The sequence below is a fragment of the Eubalaena glacialis genome, chromosome 3 (genome assembly GCF_028564815.1).
Source record: "Eubalaena glacialis isolate mEubGla1 chromosome 3, mEubGla1.1.hap2.+ XY, whole genome shotgun sequence".
Classification (NCBI taxonomy): domain Eukaryota; kingdom Metazoa; phylum Chordata; class Mammalia; order Artiodactyla; family Balaenidae; genus Eubalaena; species Eubalaena glacialis.
In genome coordinates, this window is record NC_083718.1 from 120,812,013 (window position 1) to 120,837,138 (window position 25,126).

At 34.7% G+C, this 25,126-nt stretch overlaps 1 protein-coding gene across 1 annotated transcript in view; it reads right to left on the minus strand.

The window, feature by feature from the left end:
- Positions 1–25,126, minus strand: part of SPATA1 (spermatogenesis associated 1) — a 52,602-nt gene that overhangs the window by 6,733 nt on the left and 20,743 nt on the right. Inside the window, 7 exon segments of the mRNA XM_061183933.1 lie at positions 1,255–1,342; positions 9,433–9,531; positions 11,453–11,631; positions 14,495–14,620; positions 15,295–15,406; positions 20,303–20,363; positions 21,115–21,230. Of these exon segments, the coding sequence (XP_061039916.1) occupies positions 1,256–1,342; positions 9,433–9,531; positions 11,453–11,631; positions 14,495–14,620; positions 15,295–15,406; positions 20,303–20,363; positions 21,115–21,230 (780 nt within the window). The 3' untranslated portion in view covers position 1,255.

Consider the following 25,126-nt stretch of genomic DNA (forward strand, 5'->3'; position numbering starts at 1 on the left):
ATTTGAAGTAGAAATTTTTTGCTTAGAAATACATTTTTAAAAATTTAGTCTTTGGGAATCAGTTTGCTCTATATTTTTTATTCAATAAATCTAAATTTAAAACCTGCAATTTTGTGTCTTTAGGTTCATTTGATGCAAATCATTTTTCTCCTTCCTGACTCCATATAGCACTCATGTTCTCTGAGTCACTTGAATTAAACTCACTTATGCCTCCAGAGGGGGGGGAAAATAATGAATATAAAGGATCAAAATACTTAGAAAATACAAGAAGATAACTTAGTAGTAATATTTTGAATTAGTAGGTTAGAGCCACCTAATATTTTCCAACTAAATTATTTTTTTGAGGTTATATCTGAAATGTTTATGAAAAACTTGGTGTTGAACCCGATTCTATTCATTGGTATTTACCCTTCCAATTATTAATATTCCTTCATTTATGGACATCTATAATATATTTCTTGGTTAGTTTTGTTTCCATGGTTAAATTTTTTCATTTTCTATATCTGCATTTTACTTTTAATTATCTAAAGACATTGGTTTCTCAACTGTTTTTTTCTTTCTAAAAGAGACATTTTGTGCAAAGAAATGTACAGAGGTCTCAGTTTCCTGTCTCAAGGCAATTAAGAAGAATATTGTGTAGAACTTATATTAGTTCCTGTAAATACTTAGATTAGAAATCTGCATCCTTAAACTCTGGATTTACATAAATCCTGCCTTCCCTGTACATTTTCCCTCTCCAAATTGGAATAAATGACAATTCAGTCATCTGTTATGAGAATATTTCATTTCCTATTTGCACAATTATTTATGGCAAAGTAAAACCAACCATTTTCCATAGTACTTGCTGAATTACTATTGTCTCTGTATTTTTTAAATAAATTTTAAAAATTTAAATTCTTAGTACTAATCTCTACATAGCTGTAGATGCAAGTTAGATTCATATTTATTAAAATATATGATTTTTCATATTACAGTCATTCTAGATATTACATTTTAAGACTATTAAAAAATGAAAATAATGCAATATAGTACTGTAAAATAATATGTAACACATCTGAAACCTTCAAAAATAGTCAAATAGACACCATTTTGCTTTTTTACGTCTAATATTTCCTGAAACACTGTATAATAACCACATGAAAAGGGAAAAGATGTAAAACTTATAATTTATATGAAAACAAGGAGAACAACGGTTAAACAAATCTGTTCAAGTAAGTAAATTTTTTAACAAATAAAAATTTTAAGTTAACATACCTTATTGAGATTGAAAAGATGTATTAAATTTCTTCTGGGCCAGTTCAGCTTTCAATGTGCGTAAATCTGAAACTGCTTGTTTTCTCACCTATAAAAGAACAATTGACTTTCAAAAATGAACTTCTATCTTACCTTTCTAAAATTACATAATCGTCATATAAATAAGGGTTTTTATAACGGCTTTCACGTCTTCTCTCATTTGCCTTCAATGCCTTCACTTGCACTGGATTACTATGGTAAATGTGTAGTTCATAAGTCCCTTTGAATAAGCATGCTAGATATGCTACCAAATAATTTCATTTATTAGTATATAGGCATGATAAAATTAAACGGTTCTAAAAAACTAGAGTGAGAAAGAATTTTATCTTTTGCTTATTTCAAAATCTGTTCTCATTGTGCAAAGAAAGTAGTAAAAACAAAAACAAAAAACCTCTGCCTCCTAAAAAAAATTCCAAAAAACCTTAATTCCCAGCCCTTAGAAACTGAATAAGTACTTAAGAAATATAAGTGTGGCAAGCGCTCTTCTAAGTGTACTTTGATACTTTCAAATTTTTAATTGAAGCAGATACTGTTATTTCTCCCCATTTTACAGTTGAGGAAACTGAGATGCCTAGAAGTTAAGTAACTTGCTCAAGGCATAAAACTAGTAAGTGGCACAGCCAGGATTCAAACTTAAACCATCTGGTACCAGAGCTCTTGCTATTCCAAGTATTGTCTGTAGACCAGCAGCATAAGCATCACCTGGGAGTTTGTTAGTACTGAAGACTTTCAGGCCTCCCCTCAGACCTATTGAGTCAGATCCTGCTAATTTTAACAGGATCCCCAGGTGACATTATATTGAACTTTGAGAAGCATTGATAGTGCTATATTATCTTGAACATGGTTGCAACAGTCAAGCTAGGTTTTCTGCCCCTTAGTTCTGTATCTTATGGGTAGTTTGGAGTAAACCATTCAGAAATCAATAATAAATTCTTATAATGTCTACTATGTGACAATTAGGCACTATGGTTAAATGTAGGATTTTTTCCCCCCAGTGTGTAAGCTGAAAACTTGGTTCTCTTTTTTTCCATTTGTCTTTCCTGTTTTTTCACTAATAATTCTAATTTGGGTTCAAACCATTTATATGTAATATTTATAAAGTTAAAATATACAAAAATGGTAAGAACTAATTTGTATGCTTTCCAGAAGAAAAGAGCATTGAGAGAGTCATAAATGAAGGCGCTGGGGGTATTTTTATTACTCCCTTCTACCCATCCAACTATCCTTAAGTGGACAAGCTTCCACATTTGATTTCTCTCCTTTTTTCTGAATGCACAGGAGTTTTCATTCACTGAACGAACTACTTTTTTGAGTGCAGACTGTATAAGAATGTTAAATAACTCCTTTTTTTGGTTTAAAATTGTCCTTTGCCTTTTTCCTTTTCTGTAGTTTAAGTTTTAAGCTTCTCAGCGCTGAGCCAGGATTTAGCCTTGAGTATGCTGCTAGTGAAAAGAATCTAGAACTGCCCTGTCCAGTAGAGTACTTGCCACATGTAAGTATTTAAATTGAAATTAACTAAAATTAAATCTAAAATTCATTTCCTCAGTCACACAACAATCTACATTTCAAATGCTCAACATCCTTATGTGGCTAGTGGCTACCTTATCAGACAGTGCAGGTATGAAACATTTCCACCATCACAGAGAGTTGTATTGGACAGTGCTAATTCAACATAGGGGTAATTATTCTGGGTCATAAAGCTACTTCTGATAGAGGTGAATCGAGAGCACTCATATAACTTTATATATATATATATATATACACACACATATATATATATATATATACACACACATATATATATACACACATATATATATATGAAAATAACCAGAGAGAATGAGATAGTTACCCAAGAGAGGACAAAAAAATGAAAATTAAATGGGAGCTCGGAGAGCTCAGTGGTTTGTCAGACTTATTTATGAACAACTCTAATGTAGGAATATTTCTTCTTTCAAAATATTTTATGGAGACTCTATACTGATTCACAAGGTTCTTTTACTTTATTTCTTAGTGAAATTTTATTCAATTTTACTTTGGCCTTGTTAGGAATCTTTTCACAGAATTTCATTATTATTGTATTTTTTTTCATTCATGCTCTTTTTTTTTGTTTTTATTTTTTTTGAATTTTATTTTTTTAATTTTTTTATACAGCAGGTTCTTATTAGGTATCCATTTTATACACATTAGTGTATACATGACAATCCCAATCTCCCAGTTCATCCCACCCCCCCCACCACTTCCCCCTTGATGTCCATACGTTTGTTCTCTACATCTGTGTCTCAATTTCTGCCCTGCAAACCAGTTCATCTGTACCATTTTTCTAGGTTGCACATACATGCGTTAATATACGATATTTGTTTTTCTCTTTCTGACTTACTTCACTCTGTAAGACAGTCTCTAGATCCATCCACGTCTCAACAAATGACCCAATTTTGTTCCTTTTCATGGCTGAGTAATATTCCATTGTATATATGTACCACACCTTCTTTATCCATTCATCTGTCGATGGGCATTTAGGTTGCTTCCATGTCCTGGCTATTGAAAATAGGGCTGCAATGAACATTGGGGTGCATGTGTCTTTTTGAATTATGGTTTTCTCTGGGTATATGTCCAGTAGTGGGATTGCTGGGTCATATGGTAATTCTATTTTTAGTTTTTTAAGGAACCTCCATACTGTTCTCCATAGTGGCTGTATCAATTTACATTCCCACCAACAGTGCAAGAGGGTTCCCTTTTTTCCACACCCTCTCCAGCATTTAGTGTTTGTAGATTTTTTGATGATGACCATTCTGACCGGTGTGAGATGATATCTCATTGTAGTTTTGATTTGCATTTCTCTAATGATTAATGATGTTGAGCATTCTTTCATGTGCTTCTTGGCCATCTGTATGTCTGCTTTGGAGAAATGTCTATTTAGGTCTTCTGCCCATTCTTGGATTGGGTTGTTTGTTTTTTTGATATTGAGCTGCATGATCTGCTTGTAAATTTTGGAGATTAATCCTTTGTCAGTCGCTTCATTTGCAAATATTTTCTCCCATTCTGAGGGCTGGCTTTTCCTCTTGTTTATGGTTTCCTTTGCTGAGCAAAAGCTTTTAAGTTTCTTTAGGTACCATTTGTTTATTTTTGTTTTTATTTCCATTTCCCTAGGAGGTGGGTCAAACAGGATCTTGCTGTGATTTATGTCATAGAGTATTCTGCCTATGTTTTCCTCTAAGAGTTTTATAGTGTCTGGCCTTACATCTAGGTTTTTAATCCATTTTGAGTTTATTTTTGTATATGGTGTTAGGGAGTATTCTAATTTCATTCTTTTACATGTAGCTGTCCAGTTTTCCCAGCACCACTTATTGAAGAGGCTGTCTTCTCTCCATTGTATATTCTTGCCTCCTTTGTCAAAAATAAGGTGACCATAGGTGCGTAGGTTTCTCTCTGGGCTTTCTATCCTATTCCATTGATCTATATTTCTGTTTTTGTGCCAGTACCATATTGTCTTGATTACTGTAGCTTTGTAGTATAGTCTGAAGTCAGGGAGTCTGATTCCTCCAGCTCCGTTTTATTTCCCTCAAGACTGCTTTGGCTATTCGGGGTCTTTTGTGTCTCCCTACAAATTTTAAGATTTTTTGTTCTAGTTCTGTAAAAAATGCCATTGGTGATTTGATAGGGATTGCATTGAATCTGTAGATTGCTTTGGGTAGTATAGTCATTTTCACAATGTTGATTCTTCCAATCCAAGAACATGGTATATCTCTCCATCTGTTTGTATCATCTTTAATTTCTTTCATTAGTGCCTTATAGTTTTCTGCATACAGGTCTTTTGTCTCCCTGGGTAGGTTTATTCCTAGGTATTTTATTCTTTTCGTTGCAGTAGTAAATGGGAGTGTTTCCTTAGTTTCTCATTCAGATTTTTCATCATTTGTGTATAGGAATGCAAGAGATTTCTGTGCATTAATTTTGTATCCTGCTACTTTACCACATTCATTGATTAGCTCTAGTAGTTTTCTGGTGGCATCTTTAGGATTCTCTATGTATAGTATCATGTCATCTGCAAACAGTGACAGTTTTACATCTTCTTTTCCAATTTGTATTCCTTTTATTTCTTTTTTTTCTCTGATGGCCGGGGCTAGGACTTCCAAAACTATGTTGAATAATAGTGGTGAGAGGGGACATCCTTGTCTTCTTCCTGATCTTAGAGGAAATGCTTTCAGTTTTTCACCATTAAGAATGATGTTTGCTGTGGGTTTGTCGTACATGGCCTTTATTATGTTGAGGTAGGTTCCCTCTATGCCCACTTTCTGGAGAGTTTTTATCATATATGGGTGTTGAATTTCATCAAAAGCTTTTTCTGCATCTATTGAGATGATCATATGGTTTTTATTCTTCAATTTGTTAATATGGTGTATCACATTGATTGATTTGCATATATTGAAGAATCCTTGCATCCCTGGGATAAATCCCACTTGATCATGGTGTGTGATCCGTTTAATGTGTTGTTGGATTCTGTTTGCTAGTATTTTGTTGAGGATTTTTGCATCTATATTCATCAGTGATATTGGTAATTTTCTCTTTTTGTAGTATCTTTGTCTGGTTTGGTATCAGGTGATGGTGACCTCATAGAATGAGTTTGGGAGTGCTCCTCCCTCTGCAATTTTTTGGAAGAGTTTGAGAAGGATGGGTGTTAGCTCTTCTCTAAATGTTTGATAGAATTCACCTTTGAAGCCATCTGGTCCTGGACTTTTGTTTGTTGGAAGATTTTTAATCACAGTCTTAATTTCAGTGCTTGTGATTGGTCTGTTTATATTTTCTGTTTCTCCTGGTTCAGTCTTGGAAGGTTATACCTTTCTAAGAATTTGTCCATTTCTTCCAGGTTGTCCATTTTATTGGTATAGAGTTGCTTGCAGTAGTCTCTTAAGGTGCTTTGTATTTCTGCAGTGTCTGTTGTAACCTCTCCTTTTTCATTTATAATTTTATGGATTTGAGTTCTCTCCCTCTTTTTCTTGATGAGTCTGGCTAATGGTTTATCAATTTTGTTTATCTTCTCAACGAACCAGCTTTTAGTTTTATTGATCTTTGCAACTGTTTTCTTTGTTTCTATTTCATTTATTTCTGCTCTGATCTTTATGATTTCCTTCCTTCCACTAACTTTGGGTTTTGTTTGTTCTTCTTTCGCTAGTTCCTTTAGGTGTAAGGTTAGATTGTTTATTTGAGATGTTTGTTGTTTCTTGAGGTAGGATTGTATTTCTATAAACTTCCCTCTTAGAACTGCTTTTGCTGCATCCCATAGGTTTTGGATCGTCGTGTTTTCATTGTCATTTGTCTCAAGGTATTTTTTGATTTCCTCTTTGATTTCTTCAGTGATCTCTTGGTTATTTAGTTACATATTGTTTAGCCTCCATGTGTTTGTGTTTTTTACATTTTTTTCCCTGTAATTGATTTCTAATCTCATAGCACTGTGGTCAGAAAGATGCTTGATATGATTTCAATTTTCTTAAATTTCCCGAGGCTTGATTTGTGATCCAAGATGGGATCTATCCTGGAGAATGTTCTGTATGCAGTTGAGAAGAAAGTGTAATCTGCTGTTTTTGGAGGGAATGTCCTATAAATATGAATTAAATCTGTCTGGTCTATTGTGTCATTTAAAGCTTGTGTTTTCTTATTAATTTTGTTTGGATGATCTGTCCGTTGGTGTAAGTGAGGTGTTAAAGTCCCCCACTATTATTGTGTTACTGTCGATTTCCTCTCTTATAGCTGTTAGCAGTTGCCTTATGTATTGAGGTGCTCCTATGTTGGGTGCATATATATTTATAATTGTTATATCTTCTTCTTGGATTGATCCCTTGATCATTATGTAGTGTCCTTCCTTGTCTCTTGTAACAGTCTTATTTTCAAGTCTATTTTATCTGATATGAGTATTGCTACTCCAGCTTTCTTTTGATTTCCATTTGCATGGAGTATCTTTTTCCATCCCCTCACTTTCAGTCTGTATGTGTCCCTAGGTCTCAAGTGGGTCTCTTGCAGACAGCATATATATGGGTCTTGTTTTTGTACCCATTCAGCCAGTCTATGTCTTTTGGTTACAGCATTTAATCCATTCACGTTTAAGGTAATTATTGACATGTATGTTCCTATGACCATTTTCTTAATTGTTTTGGGTTTGTTTTTGTAGGTCCTTTTCTTCTCTTGTGTTTCCCACTTAGAGAAGTTCCTTTAGCATTTGTTGTAGAGCTGGTTTGGTGGTGCTGAATTCCCTTAGCTTTTGCTTGTCTGTAAAGCTTTTGATTCCTCCATCGAATCTGAATGAGATCCTTGCCGGGTAGAATAAGTTTGGTTGTAGGTTCTTCCCTTTCATCACGTTAAATATGTCATGCCACTCACTTCTGGCTTGTAGAGTTTCTGCTGAGAAATCAGCTGTTAACCTTATGGGAGTTCCCTTTTATGTTTTTTGTTGTTTTTCCCTTGTTGCTTTCAATAATTTTTCTCTGTCTTTAATTTTTGCCAATTTGATTACTATGTGTCTTGGCATGTTTCTCCTTGGATTTATCCTGTATGGGACACTCCGTGCTTCCTGGACATGGGTGGCTATTTCCTTTCCCATGCTAGGTAAGTTTTCGACTATAATCTCTTCAAATATTCTCTCAGGTCCTTTCTCTCTCTCTTCTCCTTCTGGGACCCCTGTAATGCGAATGTTATTACGTTTAATGTTGTCCCAGAGGTCTCTTAGGCTGTCTTCATTTCTTTTCATTCTTTTTTCTTTATTCTGTTCTGCAGCAGTGAATTCCACCATTCTGTCTTCCAGGTCACTTATCTGTTCTTCTGCCTCAGTTATTCTGCTATTGATTCCTTCTAGTGTAGTTTTCATTTCAGTTATTGTATTGCTCATCTCTGTTTGTTTGTTCTTTAATTCTTCTAGGTCTCTGTTAAATATTTCTTGCATCTTCTCGATCTTTGCCTCCATTCTTTTTCTGAGGTCCTGGATCATCTTCACTATCATTATTCTGAATTCTTTTTCTGGAAGGTTGCCTATCTCCACTTCATTTAGTTGTTTTTCTGGGGTTTCATCTTGTTCCTTCATCTGGTACATAGCCCTCTGCCTTTTCATCTTGTCTATCTTTCTGCGAATGTGGTTTTTGTTCCACAGGCTGCATGATTGTAGTTCTTCTTGCTTCTGCTCTCTGCCCTCTAGTGGATGACGCTATCTACGAGGCTTGTGCAAGTTTCCTGATGGGAGAGACTGGTGGTGGGTAGAGCTGGCTCTTGCTCTTGTGGGCAGAGCTCAGTAAAACTTTAATCCACTTGACTGCTGATGGGTGGGGCTGGGTTCCTTCCCTGTTGGTTGTTTGGCCTGAGGCAACCCAACACTGGAGCCTACCCGGGCTCTTTGGCGGGGTTAATGGCTGACTCTGGGAGGGCTCACGCCAAGGAGTACTTCCCAGAACTTCTGCTTCCAGTGTCCTTGCCCTCATGGTGAGACACAGCCACCTCTCGCCTCTGCAGGAGACCCTCTAACACTAGCAGGTAGGTCTGGTTCAGTCTCCTATGGGGTCACTGCTCCTTCCCCTGGGTTCCGATGTGCACACCACTTTGTGTGTGCCCTCCAAGAATGCAGTTTCTGTTTCTGCCAGTCCTGTCGAAATCCTGCAATGAAATCCCTCTAGCCTTCAAAGACTGATTGTCTAGGAATTCCTTCTCCTGTTGCCGGAACCCCAGGTTGGGAAGCCTGACCTGGGGCTCAGAACCTTCACTCCACTGGGTGGACTTCTGTGGTATAAGTGTTCTCCAGTTTGTGAGTCTGTTATGGGATTTGATTTTATTGTGATTGCGCCCCTCCTACCTTCTCATCGTGGCTTCTCCTTTGTCTCTGGATGTGGGGTATCTTTTTTGGTGAGTTCCAGTGTCTTCCTGTCAATGATTGTTCAGCAGTTAGTTGTGATTCCCATGGTCTTGCAAGAGGGAGTGAGAGTATGTCCTTCTACTCCGCCATCTTGAACCCATCTTCCATTCATGCTCTTTTTTTTGTTAAGGTAACAATTTTAAGACAGTCAGTCCTTACTACCCTTATGCTACTGACAGCCAAAGTTAAAACACCAAAATATTTTATTTCAAGGTAAATGTTATAATCTAATTAGGGGAAATGCAAAATACCTTAATTTCTGTTATCAGTTTCATTTTGTCAGTATCCAATTTTCTCTTAAGTTGGTCAATAGCATGCTGTACTTCAGTGATCTGGATGATAAGGTAATTCTGTATGAGACATAGAAAGACATCTTTGTTTAGTATAACATCTATTCATTTTTAATTTTAATTGCCTGCCAATGTAAACTACAAAGTATTATCAAATATCAAAAAAGGAAATCATGAAAATAACCCATTCCATAAAATAAACTTATTGCTTTAGAGTAAATTACTATTGAACTGTTGATTTCTTATGTTTTAGGGACCACTTTCTGTTTTACTACCATTTTCATGTATTATAAAAATAAATAGGTATTTGTAAAAGTTACCATTAAATTAGCACCATAAAAACCAACAACTATTACTATAAGAGGAATATACTAGATTAAGATACTTAGCAAGGCTTTAGAAATTGGCATAATGGTTTATCAGTGGAATCATATTAGAATTACTTAAAAATATTTAATAATGAAATACTGTATTTTATAAGAAAATCTGTTTAATATGAGAAAACCTATTCTAGAAGCCTTTTGGTTACTTTTGTTCAGAAAAGTTTGTGAGCTGTAATAGTCAACAAAGAAATTATTTAAGCTGCTTTTGTGAAAAAAACATTAGCATATATTGAACTTGAGAAAACAGTAAGATAAAAAGTTTCAATAATGCTTAAAAAAAAGTATCAGCTAATAAGAAGAAACTTTTACTTGAAACTATTTGGATTTTATATTAAATTGATCTAAAATAGTAAACTTTTACTCATAGAAACAGAAGAGGTTAGTGGCTCTGGCAGAAACAGGAGGTGGGGATTAGGGGAAATGGGTGATGGTGGTCAAATGCATAAACTTGTAGATACAAGATAAGTAAGTTCTAGGGATGTAATATACAGTATGGCAATTATAGTTAACAATGCTGTACTGTATATTTGAAAGTTGCAAAGAGAGTAGATCTTACAAGTTCTGATCACACACAAAAATAACTATGTGAGGTGATGGATGTTAACTAAACTTATTGTGGTGTCCATTTTACAACATAAACATATGTCTTAACATTATGTTTCTACTTTAAACTAATACAATGTTATATGTCAATTATATCTCAATAAAACTGGGAAAAAAAGTAAACTTTTAATATTTCATCATGTCTAAAGTTAAATCTACACTCAATCATAATTAACATATTATAAAATCTTTTTTGGATAAGTGGTATCAACAAACAAAAATTAAACTGATAAATGGCCCTTGGAATTTGTTGTTTAATTATATGGTGGAATTACTCAACTAAAAAATAAACTTCATGTCTCTCATCTGTCAAGATTGAAGACTATCTCAAGAAAATGAATTGATCAAAATTTAATATAATTTATAATTTATTTGGAATATCACTACCTATAGATTCTGTGGTTATCAAACTGCACTTCCCACCCCCAACTGAAAGAAAAGGAATGTATTGCTCACTATTATTCCCTTGCCATACTTCATTAGGTATTTCTCTCTTACCCATAGAATCTTGACCCTTTCCCCTGGTTCAGAGGTAGATCCTACTTAGGCTAAGTCAGGATATAGCATTCCCTGGTAACTATGATCAATCCAGGGTAGGCTTGGTTGATTCCCAACCAGGCCAACGGGAAAGTTTTATATAGTCCATGCGTCTGGAAGAGGTTGTCTCCTGTTTTGGAGGCATATATCCCTACTTGCCATTGGTAACTCTGTTGCTACCCTGAGGAAAAGCAGTCTTAGAATGAAGCCAACACTGAAAATAATAGGGAGGAAATATCAGAAGTACCTAGGCCCTTAAAGACATCATTAAGCAGCTGATTGTACCTCCTCAGCACCCATTACACGAGATCATGAATGTACTTATTGTTTAAGCCAGGTTAAGCCGAGGTTTTGTTACCTGTAGCCTAAAACATCCTAGATATGATCATACTAACAATTACAGAGCATGTATTTTAAATAGAGCTTCTCTAACAGAATGTGAACATATTTAGTAGTACCTTAGAGTTTGTGATGGTTGCCAGATTCTTTGGTCTCATCTTGATCTCCCTGGCTTCAAGCTGAATGAGCAATTTTTTATAGTAAAGTTCCAAATCTTCTCGAAGTTTTGTTAAAACCTCCTCCAATGATGCTGCAACTTTCTTTGTTTCAAAGGACTTTTTCTTCCAAACATCACAGGCTATTTAAAAAAAAAAAGCAAAGGCTATAGTTTGTTTAAACTTTTCAACCTGCAAAGGACCCTAGAGTTAATTTAAACCATTCCTCTCTCCTCTCCTTCCTCTCTTATATTCTGAGGAAATTAGAGTTAAGAGTAAAATGTTTATTGGATAATAAAAGGACTTGCTTATAAATACAGTAAAATACTGATAAATCCAGGAACCAAAATCACGTTCTTCTTTAAGCTTGTAATTTGTTTAGAAAATCTTTCTTCAAAATACTACCTATAGCAAGAAGTGTATACTTTTTATTTCAATTACTTTTATCTATAATCTGATTTGAATTCACTATTTATATAATTAAAGCTATGAAAGAAAAGGCAAAATATATTTTTTCAGATTTTCCTTATTTTTCAGCCCCAAAATGACCTGTTTTGTGAAATCAGCTGATTCTGATTCATCATTTATCAACATTATTCCAGGTATATCCCCAAACTTCTGTAGGGTAGAATTTCTTAAACCTGAGACTTCTGGTTTAGAAAATTAGAAATTAAACTCTGCCAGTTTAGGAAATCACTTTGACACCAATGAGATTCTAAATATAAACTTAATTGGAACACAAACTGCATGCTACTATACCAGAATATGCTTATGTTTCTTTTTTTAAGATTATCGAAGAAACGAAAACACCAAATTTTAAAATTCTATATTATAAAGTGATTTAATTAAAAATATAAAACTATATGGAACTTTTAACTCAAGATTTTAACTATTTTCCTCAGCCCTATATCCAATCCCTCTGCAAGTTTTACTGGTACCACTGCCAAAATACTTTGAGCATCTGGAACATTCTCCCTTCTTCAATGCTACACTCCTAGGCAATCCACTATCATCTTTTGAAAGCTGTATTATCTTTCTAACGGTCTCTCTGCTTCCATTCTTGCCCCTCTACAGGCTATTCCATACCGCAGTCATCCTGATCTATTTTAAAAATCACATAAATCCCTAGTTTAAATATCCTCTGATGTCTTCCCATATTACTTGTATTGATAATAAAATCCAAACTCCTTGAATTGGCCTATCTGTGCCTTGCTGATCTTTTGATTTTCTCCCTCTACATTCCTCCTTATTTATCACACTCCAGCCGTACTGGTCTTAGTTCAGGTCCTTAATTATGCAAGCTTATTTCTATCTCTGTACCTTGATTTTTAGTGTTCCTCCTGTTTGGACTCTTTTTACCCTGTCTCTTCACATGCTTACCATTTTATTAATCAAATCTTAGTGATATCTCCTCAAAGAAGCCTTCCTTGAAAACCCTAGCTAAACCATCTCTCCTGCCCCACCACTCTTTACTGCACTCTTTTAATTGACTTTTAAGCTCTAATCAGTAGCTGACATTGTCTTACTTATTTATTGTCAGTCTCCTCCCATTAGAGGCAAGCTCCTTAAGGGCAGGGCCATGTTTGTCTTATTTACTGCTGTATCCTCAGCATTTAAAACAATGCTGAGAACTGAGGTATATAGTAGGCTCAATAAATATTTGACAGCTGATACATACCTTTTATCTTGAAACATTCCTGTTGAAATAGAAAGTGACCGATGATTCTCATTTTATAAATAGAAGGAGTGAGGCACAAAGAGGAGAAATAACTTGCCTAAGTATAAGATTATTCTAGTATTAGAATCCTTGTCCTGTGATTTCTAATCCATTGCTCAAATCTGTCTGATAAAATTGCTCTTTTAACAGCACAACAAGGCCAAATCATTGCCACCACTTCTGGGATAACACTTTAATATTATGAGGTAGAACATTAAGAAATACCTCCTGACACTGTATAACCTCTAGTCAGATCTAGTACTGAAGCAATAATTTTGCTGTAAATTGAGAATTCTAAAGGCAGTTAATTCCATATATACCTTTTACCCTTTTTATCCTCAAATACAACCCAAAATGCAGGCCTCTCAAATTATTTAACATCTCTCAAACCATTATCCTATACTTTCTCCACCCTGGCTCATTTTTCCATTTCTACCAGTTCTAACAACATTGTTTCTAATTCTATTGCAAGGAAACTGTCTATTTTTCCTACCTCATTTCTCTCATTCATTCACTCATCCAGTCAGTTTAGCAAAGCAGACACACACACACACACCAAAAAAATTGAGCACCTAGGGGACACTAAGGGACTCAAAGAAGGCTTCGAGAGTGGTATCTTAGCTGAGATTGAATGACTGGTAGGAAATAACCAGGAACTGGGAAGAAGGGGGTAGAAGGAGAAGATAGGAAAAGAAGATTTAGGTGGCAGAGGGGAAAGAATGCCTGAAGGCCTACAGCCAAGAGGAGGCACACTTCAGATTCTAGTACATACACCACTTTTCCTGCAAGCCTTTCTTGACCTCTTCCATCTAATTTAGGTGTTCTTCCTCTGTACTCCTATGCATAGAATTTGTAATTCCTTTATCATAGCAGTCATCAGTATGTATCACTACTGCTTAACTTGATCATCATTTCCCCACAGGACCATAAGCACTTTGAAGGCAGGGACAAGATTATGTTGGCCTATTAGTATCACCTCAGCCCCTGGAACAGTGACTAAGTTCAGTAGGCCCTTAATAAATACTTATTTAATAAATGAATGTTGAAATGAATAAACAAATGTCCATTTTAAAAAATAATTGAATTTTAATAAAAAGCATGTTGCATTTATTGTATAGAGTTGAACAATGATTTCACCTTTCCTATAGTGAATTTATATAAGTAGTGTACCACTTAAACTACAACAGTAAAATAGTAAATATTATCATTTTATCATTTATTCCAAAGGCATAAATTCTGTAAAACTTGAGTTTCCTTTATAGTGATAAAAGATATGTAATAAACTTTACCATGATATCGCTTTAATTTGCCTTGTTCCAATAGCCTTTCAACTTTTTTTATTAGTTCTTCTCTAATTCTTTCCAGATATCTTCTTTCTTCCTTTACTTGTTTCATTTGTTCGATAATATTCTCTCCTAGAAGATTATAACCCATACTCATCAATGTCTAAAAGCTAAAAGATGGCTCATATCCTAAAATATAGAGTATAAAACTAAAAAATGCTTACAACAGCAAGTATGAATTTTACCCCAAACTCTGGTTTTCTGGCTGCAGTACAGCATGTGCCACGATGGAAAACACTCAGTCGTCATTTCAGTATCTACAGGGGATTTATATATATGTAAACAATACAGTATGTCTCTTCTGCATTTATATACATGTATGGAAACTAGGCAAAGCTCATGTAGTTATACCTCTTGTTTTAATTCTTTAAGTAAATTTATCTTGGGACCGAAGTTACTGTACTTAAATCTTACATGGAAAAACGTTTATTTTAGAGTACATATTTAAAAAGCAGAAATAATATTAGTGACACACATATGTAGTCATAGACTTTAAAATACTTTAACTTCTTGTGGTAAAACATACATAATTGACCATTTTAACCATATTTAAATGTACAGTTCAATGGCACTGCATGCATTCATAATGTTATGCAAAAACCACCACCCCTTTATCGCCAAAACTTTATCTTCCCAAACTGAAACTCTGTATGCATTAAACAATTAACTCCTCATTAACATTATTTAACTTTACCTCACAGAATCATCTGTACTTACATTTGTACCTATGGTATCATCATACTTACTCTCAATCTGTAATAACAATGTATCAGTTATTCCTGGAGAAAGAGCAGGTTGACAAGGAACTGAAGGAAAATCAATAAGGTCTGGTAGGCTGATGCACTCTTTTTTACCTAGCTGTAAGCAAACATGAAAATCAGTAAGATCTGGTAGGGTTACACATTGTTTTTCACCTATTTGTAAACATCTGGTAATGCACAACAGTAATGCATTTTTTTACTTGTATGGTGATGAATTCCCAAATCTTTCTTTATAACTATAGACCCTCGTGCTCTAGCTTCTCCATTCCACTGAACATTACTTGGACATTATACCACAGGAGCTTCTTAAACTTAAAATTCAAAAAGAAGAAAAAAAAAGAATCCATATTCCTTTCTAAACATGATTTCCTTCCAAGATTTCTGATTTCAGTTACTTGTTATGGCAACTTTTAAATGTTTCTAAGATGGCTATTGAATTTTTTTCATTTTGAGCCAATTTTGATCATTTATATTTGCTTAGAAAATTGGAGATCTTAGCACATTTTCAAATTTTAGCATACATTTTATTCTCATAAATTTTATCACCTCTGTATTTGTGTTATATCGCCTTCATCTCACCTAATTTTTGTGTTTCTATCCTTTTTTTGATAAACTACCTCAAGCCTTACCCATGTTAATGTTTCTGCCACTACCACTTTATAGACATTGAATTGTTTTCAATTCTACCAGGCTCTTAACTTCTGTAACTTATTAGCTTCTACTTTTATCTTCATTAATCCCTTACCCCTACTTTGTTTGTTTTATTATTCTTTTTCTATTTTATTGCATTGACCTTAACTTACAAGGTCAGGTTTCCACAGGATAATGGCAGCCACTAAAATCTCTCCACGCATGCTCTCAACTACTATAAAAAGAAAGCAAATACAATCACCCATAATTTATGTCTGGAGAATAATAATCCTCTAATTTACATATACTTTAATTTACATGTAAGTGGGGAAATAAACACCCTAGACCAGCAGAGTGTGCTTAGGAGCTCACACCTGAGCAGAGTCTTATGGGAACTATGCATTAAAGAGCACAATACACAGAGAACACAGTAAACATCAACCACAATTTAGTCTTAAAGGAGAAGGTCCTGCATGTGGTGGAAGAATACTGAGTAAGGGTACCAAATGGTAAATCAAAGCTCTTTCTATGAGGAATCTAAAAGAAAGGGGCTTTTAAAATGTAGGGGGCCAGAGGTGGTAATTATGGGAAAACACAGCTACTGGGTGAGAGGAAAATTCTTTGGAAGCAAGAGATGTTCATCAGGGCTAGGTGGTAAGAGAAAAGAAGGTGGTCAAGTTAAGAGCTCTGCTGAATTAAATTAGCAGGGAAGAATACAAAGAAAAAAGACCACTTCCCTAAAGGCCCCATTTATTTAAAAATACATAAATAAATAACTGCATTTCACTATAACAACAGGAGAGAGCTTTCCTAATCTATTGATACAAGCTAAAATAAACCACCAGAACACCTGTTTCTCTATAAGAACACCTGTTACTGATTCAGAAAAATCCAACACAAATAAACATAGACAAAATCTACAACATAATCTAGCATCCATACAAAGTTACTTTTTGAAAACCCTCAAAACTGAGAACTAAAACAAAACAAAACCAGCAGCCAAGAAGCAGAGAAAAAATTAACAATATTCCCAACATAGATTAAATTAAATTAAATCATTTTAGGTATTAATGAACACCACAAATCACAAATTTAGAAACTCAGAATAAAAATGGAAAAATAACAGGAAGATGTAAAATGGAAATTGACCAAACTGAAGAAAGAAATTAAAGAAAAAACAAAACTGTCTCAGAAATGAATAACAGGTATCCAAAAAGGAACAGATATGACCAAAAATACAGTAAGCATAATGGAGAACAGAAATAAAAGGAGTAAAGAAAATTAAACATAAAGAAAATAGTAAACTAGATCAGAGAGAAAGTAGTAGAGATAAAAGGTAAAGAAGAACTAGGATAAGACCAATTGAGGTCCCCGAAAAAAAAACAAAAAAAACAAAAAACCATGGAATGGATCTGTTATTTATATTGTTTTCTAGAGTTATAATTTCTTGAAATAAAAGAAGTCCTGATTTTCATACTGAAAGGGTCCACTGGGTACCCATAAAAACCAGACCTAGAACTCTCAACTGAAATATAGCCTGATAAAACTACTACACATTAAAGAAATCCTCTGGCCTTCCAGACAAAAATAACCAAGCCAGCTTACAAAGAAAAGAAAATCAGTTTGGCATCATACTTCTTAACAGTAACATATAAAACAAAACATCAGTAGAGCAACATTTTAATAAACTCAAGGAAAAATTGTGTAAGCCAAGGATGTTACAGCCAATCAAGCTATCCTTCAAGTATCAAGGCTCTAAAGCAGGGATGAGCAAACTTCTTCTGTAAAAGGCCTCAGAGTAAATAATTTAGGTTTTGTGGGCCACATATGGTATTTGTCATAATTCTTCTTTTTTCAAACTTTTTAAAAATGTAAAAAACATTTTTAGGTCCCATGCTTCACAAAACAAGCTGTGGGCCTTGTCTACCTATTCCTGATCTAGACAAAATTTTAAATATGTAAGAAGTAAGGGAATATCATACCTGGGAGCTTTTTTTTAATAAGTGGACCTTTACCCAACGAAGAAATGATTGAAAAATCTTGTGCAAAAGAACTGGCAGTAAGTGTTGAACATATTTAATTATAGATCTAAGACTAAAACAAAGGTGAGGAGGATAAGACAAGAAGCACAGCCCATAAATGTTCTGTTCTTTAACAAAGTAGAAATAACACAACTTAAAGTACATGAGAGGAGAAAGGAGGGGGAAAGATGACTTTTTAATTGCCTTGAATTTAAAGATAGGAGTCAGAGGATAATTTTAGAAGTAACAAAGCAAAATCAGAAGCATAAATTTTAAAAAAAGGAAAAAGGAGGGCTAGGAATACTAGCATAAATTTGTATCTGTATAAAGGTAAACACTAGAAAGAGATTCAGATTTCCTAAATACCAGGAGCGGGGTGGGGGGGGGAGGGAGTGCAAATAAACCACATAGTAACACATAGTAACTATAACATAAAGTAAAATGAGAAATCTGAGGTCAAATGTATCAGTCCTATCAAAAACATAAATGGACATAACTCATCTACTCAATGAAAATGACTTTCAGACTGGCTTACAAAGGGAAACCCAACTCTAGCGTGTCTGTTAAAGACATACCTAAAACAAAGCAATTCAGAAAAGTTGGGGAAAAAAAGTAGGGGAGGAGTATAGGGGTATACCAAATAAATGTAAACAAAAAGAAAGGAGAGGTTAGTATCTTGATATGCAGTAAGGGAGAATTCAGGTCAAAAAAGCACTTAATGAGTCAAAGAAGGGCACTTCATAATGCAAAAGTGATAATATTACTATTTTCATGAGAACAACTTTGTGTCAAATAATACATAGAAATCTAAATAAATCAAAAACCACAGGAGATGTAAGGATAAACAGTAACATACTAATAACAGAAGATTCTAATATACTATTCTCAGTCCAAGACATAGAAAAATGTAGAAAAAAAATAAGGATATGGAACACTTAAACAACATATTAAACAACGCAGATTATAGACGAGGCACAGAGTAGGGGAAGATATTTGCAATGCACATAAGCATCAAAGGACTATCTTCCAAAGTATATTAAAAACTCTTACTAATCAGAAATATATGGCAGACAACACAATAGAAATACTTGAAAAGGCAGTTCTCCAAAAAAGTTATCAAAATGGAGTCTATAAAATATAAAAATATGATCAACTGTATGGGTAATCTGGGAAATGAAAATTCAAACCACAGTGAAATAGCATTAAGCACCCACCAGCTGGAAAAATTTTGAAGTGTGAAGACAGCATATTTTATTAATATCTAGCAAAAATAAAACAATTATTTGCTGAATATGGCATGCCTCTGCTCCAAAACTCAAAGGCTCTGAGCTGTGATTCTCCTATCAGGACTTGTCTCAGACTCCATTCAGCATTCCAACCAACATATCATATATAATCAACAACCAACAACCAACATATGTATTCTAACATATCAAGCATCACTGCACCAGATGGATATTAGCACACAACTGGCAGCACTGCTTGCTGTGCCTCTTGGATCACCTTGTGAGCCTTCTCTTGCTTTGGGCCCACTCAAAGTTGGCAGTCTTTTAGATTACTTGATTAAAAAAAAAAAAGAATTGGAGCCATGCATCCGAATGCAGTAAATCTCCAAATTCCAAAGAGGTCCATCAAGTGACTCATTCTTCATGGTAGCTGGGGCAAGATACAAAAACCTGGTTTTTACTTTAAAGGGCATACCTCAACATGTCCCAGATCATGAAACTCCCAGAAATTTCACTGAATTGGCAGGCTCCTGAATTTTGAGGTTTATCTCCCCTACTCTAACATTTAAGGTTAGAAAACTTAAGACATTTTAATCTGCAGTTCCATTTCAATTTCAGTATAAATATTATGGTACAATACCATATCTAAAAAAATGCAGCACTATTTACAATAGCCAGGTCATGGAAGCAACCTAAATGCCCATCAACAGACGAATGGATAAAGAAGATGTGGTACATGTATACAATGGAATATTACTCAGCCATAAAAAGGAATGAAAATTGGGTCATTTGTAGAGATGTGGATGGACCTAGAGACTGTCATACAGAGTGAAGTCAGAAAGAGAAAAACAAATATCGTATATTAATGCATATATGTGGAATCTAGAAAAATGGTACAGATGAACTGGTTTGTAAGGCAGAAATAGAGACACAGATGTAGAGAACAAACGTATGGACACAAAAGGGGGAAAGCGGCGGGGGGGTGGGGGTGGTCGTGGGATGAATTGGGAGATTGGGATTGACATATATACACTAATATGTATAAAATAGCTAACTAATAAGAACCTGCTGTATAAAAAAATAAATAAAAATTTTTTAAAAATTTAGAAATCATACCTGATTGTCCTCTCTTCTAATGATATTAGTTCTATCATCTTCATTTTTCCAAAGAAACTGACTTAAAGGGGAATGACAGATTTGAAAGTCATATTAAAAAATGATTCCATGAATATTAACTTTTCATGTTTTTTATTTAATATTCTATAAACACAAATATAACATTAAAAATTTTTAAAGTCTGCTTGAAACCATTATATTATCTTTCAAAATCATTAATGATCAACATCAACTACATTTAGCATGAGTTATAAAATAATATTTCATTATATTATAGCTAAATTCAAATCATAGTCCAATGTCTATAGCAAGGTAAAATAACTGGAAATTTTGTAAACATACTTTGCTTATAGTTCTTTTGTGAATAATTGTTTATAAAATTCCTTATCTTAATTTCAGAAGACTATATGCAAAACTGTTGTCTAAGTACTATAATTTTGAATGAAATGATACCAATGTGAAACTCAAGCATGATTAGTTTACTCAAAACCAGGAATATAAAAGGAGGCAGAAAAATTAATTCTAAGAAAGGCAAATGAAGACAGAAATTTTTCTGTCATTAGGTTGCCCCTGATGACAAAAGGATTACAACAGAATAAATTTAAGCAATAAATTATTCCTCATTATGTTGGAAGGGAATATTAGTATATAACAGTAAACATCAGAATCAAGGTAATTTTAATTAAAAATGTCACTAACTTCACTCATATCTTTGTTCTAATTAGAAGTCTTTATAACAGTACCCTGGATATCTCACTCTTTTTCTTATAGTCTAGATTATGACATGTAGAATCAACATCCATATTAATTACCTTTTTTTGCCGCTAAAATAATCATTATCTGAATCTTCCTGTGATCCTGGCAATTCAGCATTTCCAATTTGATTATTTCCAGTCTGATTTTCATTTGGAGTGGCTTTCCCTCCCAGCTGATGTTGATGTCCATCCATAGCAAAGAAAGTTCATAATATTAAGAAAATACTAAAATGAAATTTTGTTTTTTAATGTACATACTATACACTCTTGTCCCATGTTTCAGAATCTCTATGAACTTTACTCTTCCAAACTGAATTTCATGAAACTTTAGTTTATGCAAAAGGAGAATTCTTTGGTAAATTCAGTTTGGGAAAAATTGGATTAAGCAATCCTAACAGAACACAAATCCCCCCCTCCCTCCCCCCCACACCCCTATTGCAGGATTTCTCTGTTTTTATGTACAATATGAATCTGCAAGAGGGGGTAAGTTGGGTTTTATTCAAACTTTGTTGTCTTCATAAAGCTTTTGCCAAAAGCATCTTTTAAAATAGTATTCTGAGGATCCTTCTCTGGAAAGTGCTGGGTATAAATACAAAGCATATAATGCCATTTGTTATTTCACATACATTTTCATTTATAAAATCTCCCTTCATTTTAACAGAATATCTCCATATAAGAAAACCACACAATGTCTTTAAAACATTAACACTAATGTTCCACATGATCTATATGAACAAGAGATCCGTGAACCGGGTAGTGTTAATGCAGATTTTTTTCCCTTGGGGAAATCAATTTTTTTTAATTTAGAAAAAATTGGAGTCATATTAGTGTTTGCAAAGTCATTTTACAAGAGTTGCCACAATATTTTGCAACCTGAAGCCCATATTGGTTTAGTTTTAGTCAGGTTGCTACCACTTATTTCCTATCTGGCACTGGATTTAGTCATTTAAAGACAACAAATAGGGATTTTCTAAAAGATATATTCAAGGCAAAGGAACAAAAAATAGATATGTCAGCTGCTTAAAACTGGTAGTAAAATACCACTCCCCCCACCTGCCCCCAAAAAGAAACAATGGAAAACTCAGTAGATTCTGAGTGACATTTTGATAGGAATATATGACATGTATCTCTTATTCCTAATAACAGTTTAGAGAATGATGCAATGCACCATTCAATACCTATGCAACTTAATAAGAAAGCAGGCCTATTTACTTTTGAAAAAATATAGTGTTTTGAGAGCTAGAGTAGATGTACATAAAAAATGTTATAGAGTCACAGAAAAAGAAGTGATAACTGTGAAACTATGTTTTTAACTGTGAGATGTTTGCCTGGCAAAGAAGAAAGAGGAATTTAAGCAAAGAAAATGGCATTTGCAAGACAAAGTATTGTACTAATGTATATAGCATTTTTGACAATAGTGAAAAGTTCAGTATTACTCTAGAACAGTGTTGTAAAGCATGGGCTTCAGTCAAACACACAAGAGTTCAGGTCCTGGCATTATCACGACGGGTGTGACCTCAGGTAAGTTATTTCTCTTGCTTCAGTTTCCTTATCTCTAAAACGGCATAGTGCATGTAAAACACTTTCAGCACAGTACCCAATCCTTAGAAGTCTCTAGACTTCAAGTTCTGATTTCCATTCCATTGCATTTCCTAATTCAGGTCTTTATTACCTCAGTCTAGCCTCCATATTGTCACCTACATTGTTTCTCTAGAACTGAAATCCAATCAAGCCACTCCTGTTAAAAACTTCAGATGGCTTCCCATTGCCTACAAAATTTTTTAGCTTTGCAAACAAGGATCTTGCAGTTAAATCCCTACCTACCTCCAGTTGTACTACCTGGTACTTCTTCCTCCCCCTACCACCAAACTATAATAATAATAGTACTAATACTAATAACAGCTAGAAATTATTGAACCAGCTACCACATTGAGCAAATCCTGAAAGCTCCATTCATATCATAATCTACATGAAGACAGTCTTCTGGAGTTAGGCAGTGAACAACATACATGTACCAACATTTGCAACTCTGGGTTTGAAGTCAGAGTATGAAGAGTTCTCTATGCCATCTTAAGGATGTGGGCTTTAAGTAGTAATCAGTGAATCTTTCAAGGGTTTTTAAGTAGGGATATAAATAATCTAACTCGTAACAAGAAGAATGATGCTAACGGCACTCTAGAGGACAGATTAGAAAAAATATAAGCAAGGAGGCTACTTGAGGTGGCTTTTAAGGTTCTTTTAACCTAAGAATCTATCATTCTATTATACAATAAGGAAATTTTCAAAGCTTGAAGTCTGAACACCTGGAAGAATGATGAAACCAAAGAAATAAGTCAAGAAAGTATACTGGTTTGGAGACAACAACAGAGTCAAGGATCAAACATGTTAAAGTTGAGGCGTGTCAAAAATGTAGAGATGTGTAGCACTGGGAAAGAAGATAACTAATGCAAGGGACTATCAATTTTAATACATAAAAATAAGTAACACAATACTTCTTTTCTTCTTCATTAAAGGACCTGTAAAACATACTGTGCATATTTTTACCAGTCATATTTGATAATATCACAATGTTAGAGCTCAGATATTTTGTATTTTCATGCACTACTAAAGAGCAATCTGACAATTTTAAGAAACTGCACAACTGTTGTCAATAAATGGTAGTGTACATATGGAAACAATTAAGGAACTCTATCTCACATCACACATAAAAATTAATTCCTGGTATATTAATGAACTAAATGTGAAAAGCTAACCATAACATATTTGTAATATAATACAGGGCCCTATTTTCATGATCTCAGGGTAGAAAAGGGATTTTTAAAGAAGACATAAATAGCACTAACCATAAAAGAAAATGCCAGCAAACTTGACAATATTAAAGAACTGCAGTTCTACTTTTGCTGAGGATGTAGAAAGACAAAACAGTGCACCCACCCAAAGAGAAAAACATAAATAATCTATAAAATAATAATTCTTCTTGAACTCATCAAAGAGTTGAGGTTGCAAGGAATCAGATTCCAATTCCCTCCAGGGAGAAAATAAACTAATTGTTTCATATTTGGCAAAACATAGGAGGAAGAGGTAACTCCATTAAAAGAAGTAAGAAGAAAACAGCTAAAATTTTAAGGAATTCTAAAGGCTAATGTGGGCTACCAAGATAGTCTGGAATCTCTAGGATCCCCAGACACAAAAGGCAGTCAATACTTAACAGCAAGCTCCTTTCCATGTACCTGTATCATATGCTCTCAAGAAAGACTGGGGGCAGGGCAGGAGACTCAAAAGAGCCATCAATGGCACACAGGTATGAAACCTCATCCTTCTTAACACTCTTCTCTCACACAAAGCAAGAGCTTTAAGCCAATGGGGAAGGAGCAGGAAACTCTCCCATCGCAGGGCTCAGACAAAAATCCACTGGCTTTGAAGAAGGAATAGAAGCAAAAGCCAGCAAAAAAGCAGGTAACTCCCGTCCCACCAATCTTAGCCTTGTAAAGTCTTACTACTGAGGGGGGGTTAGGAAACCCTCCCACTGCCAGTCTTAGGCAAAGGCTAAGGAAGGGTAGAAACAAAAGCTGGCAGGATCATCGTGAGCCCAGGATCACAAACGTACACATCATGGGTTTACTACCACTGGGTTAGGGGAAAGAAATTTTCTCCTAAATATAAAAAAGTCATTTTTCCCTTATTTTTTAAAATTTTAATTAAAATTTTTTTTTGGCTGAGTTGGGTCTTCGTTGCTGCGCGTGGGCTTTCTCTAGCTGCAGTAAGCAGGGGCTACTCTTCGTTGTGGGGCACAGGATTCTCACTGCAGTGGCTTCTCTTGTTGTGGAGCATGGACTCTAGGCACGTGGGCTTCAGTAGTTGCAGCACGCAGGCTCAGTAGTTGTGGCACGTGGGCCCTAGAGAGCAGGCTCAGTAGTTGTGGCGCACGGGCTTAATTGCTCCATGGCATGTGGGATCTTCCTAGACCAGGGATTGAACCCGTGTCCCCTGCATTGGCAGGTGGATTCTTAACCACTGTGCCACCAGGGAAGTCCATTTTTCCCTTATTTTTAATTCCTTTAAAAGATAA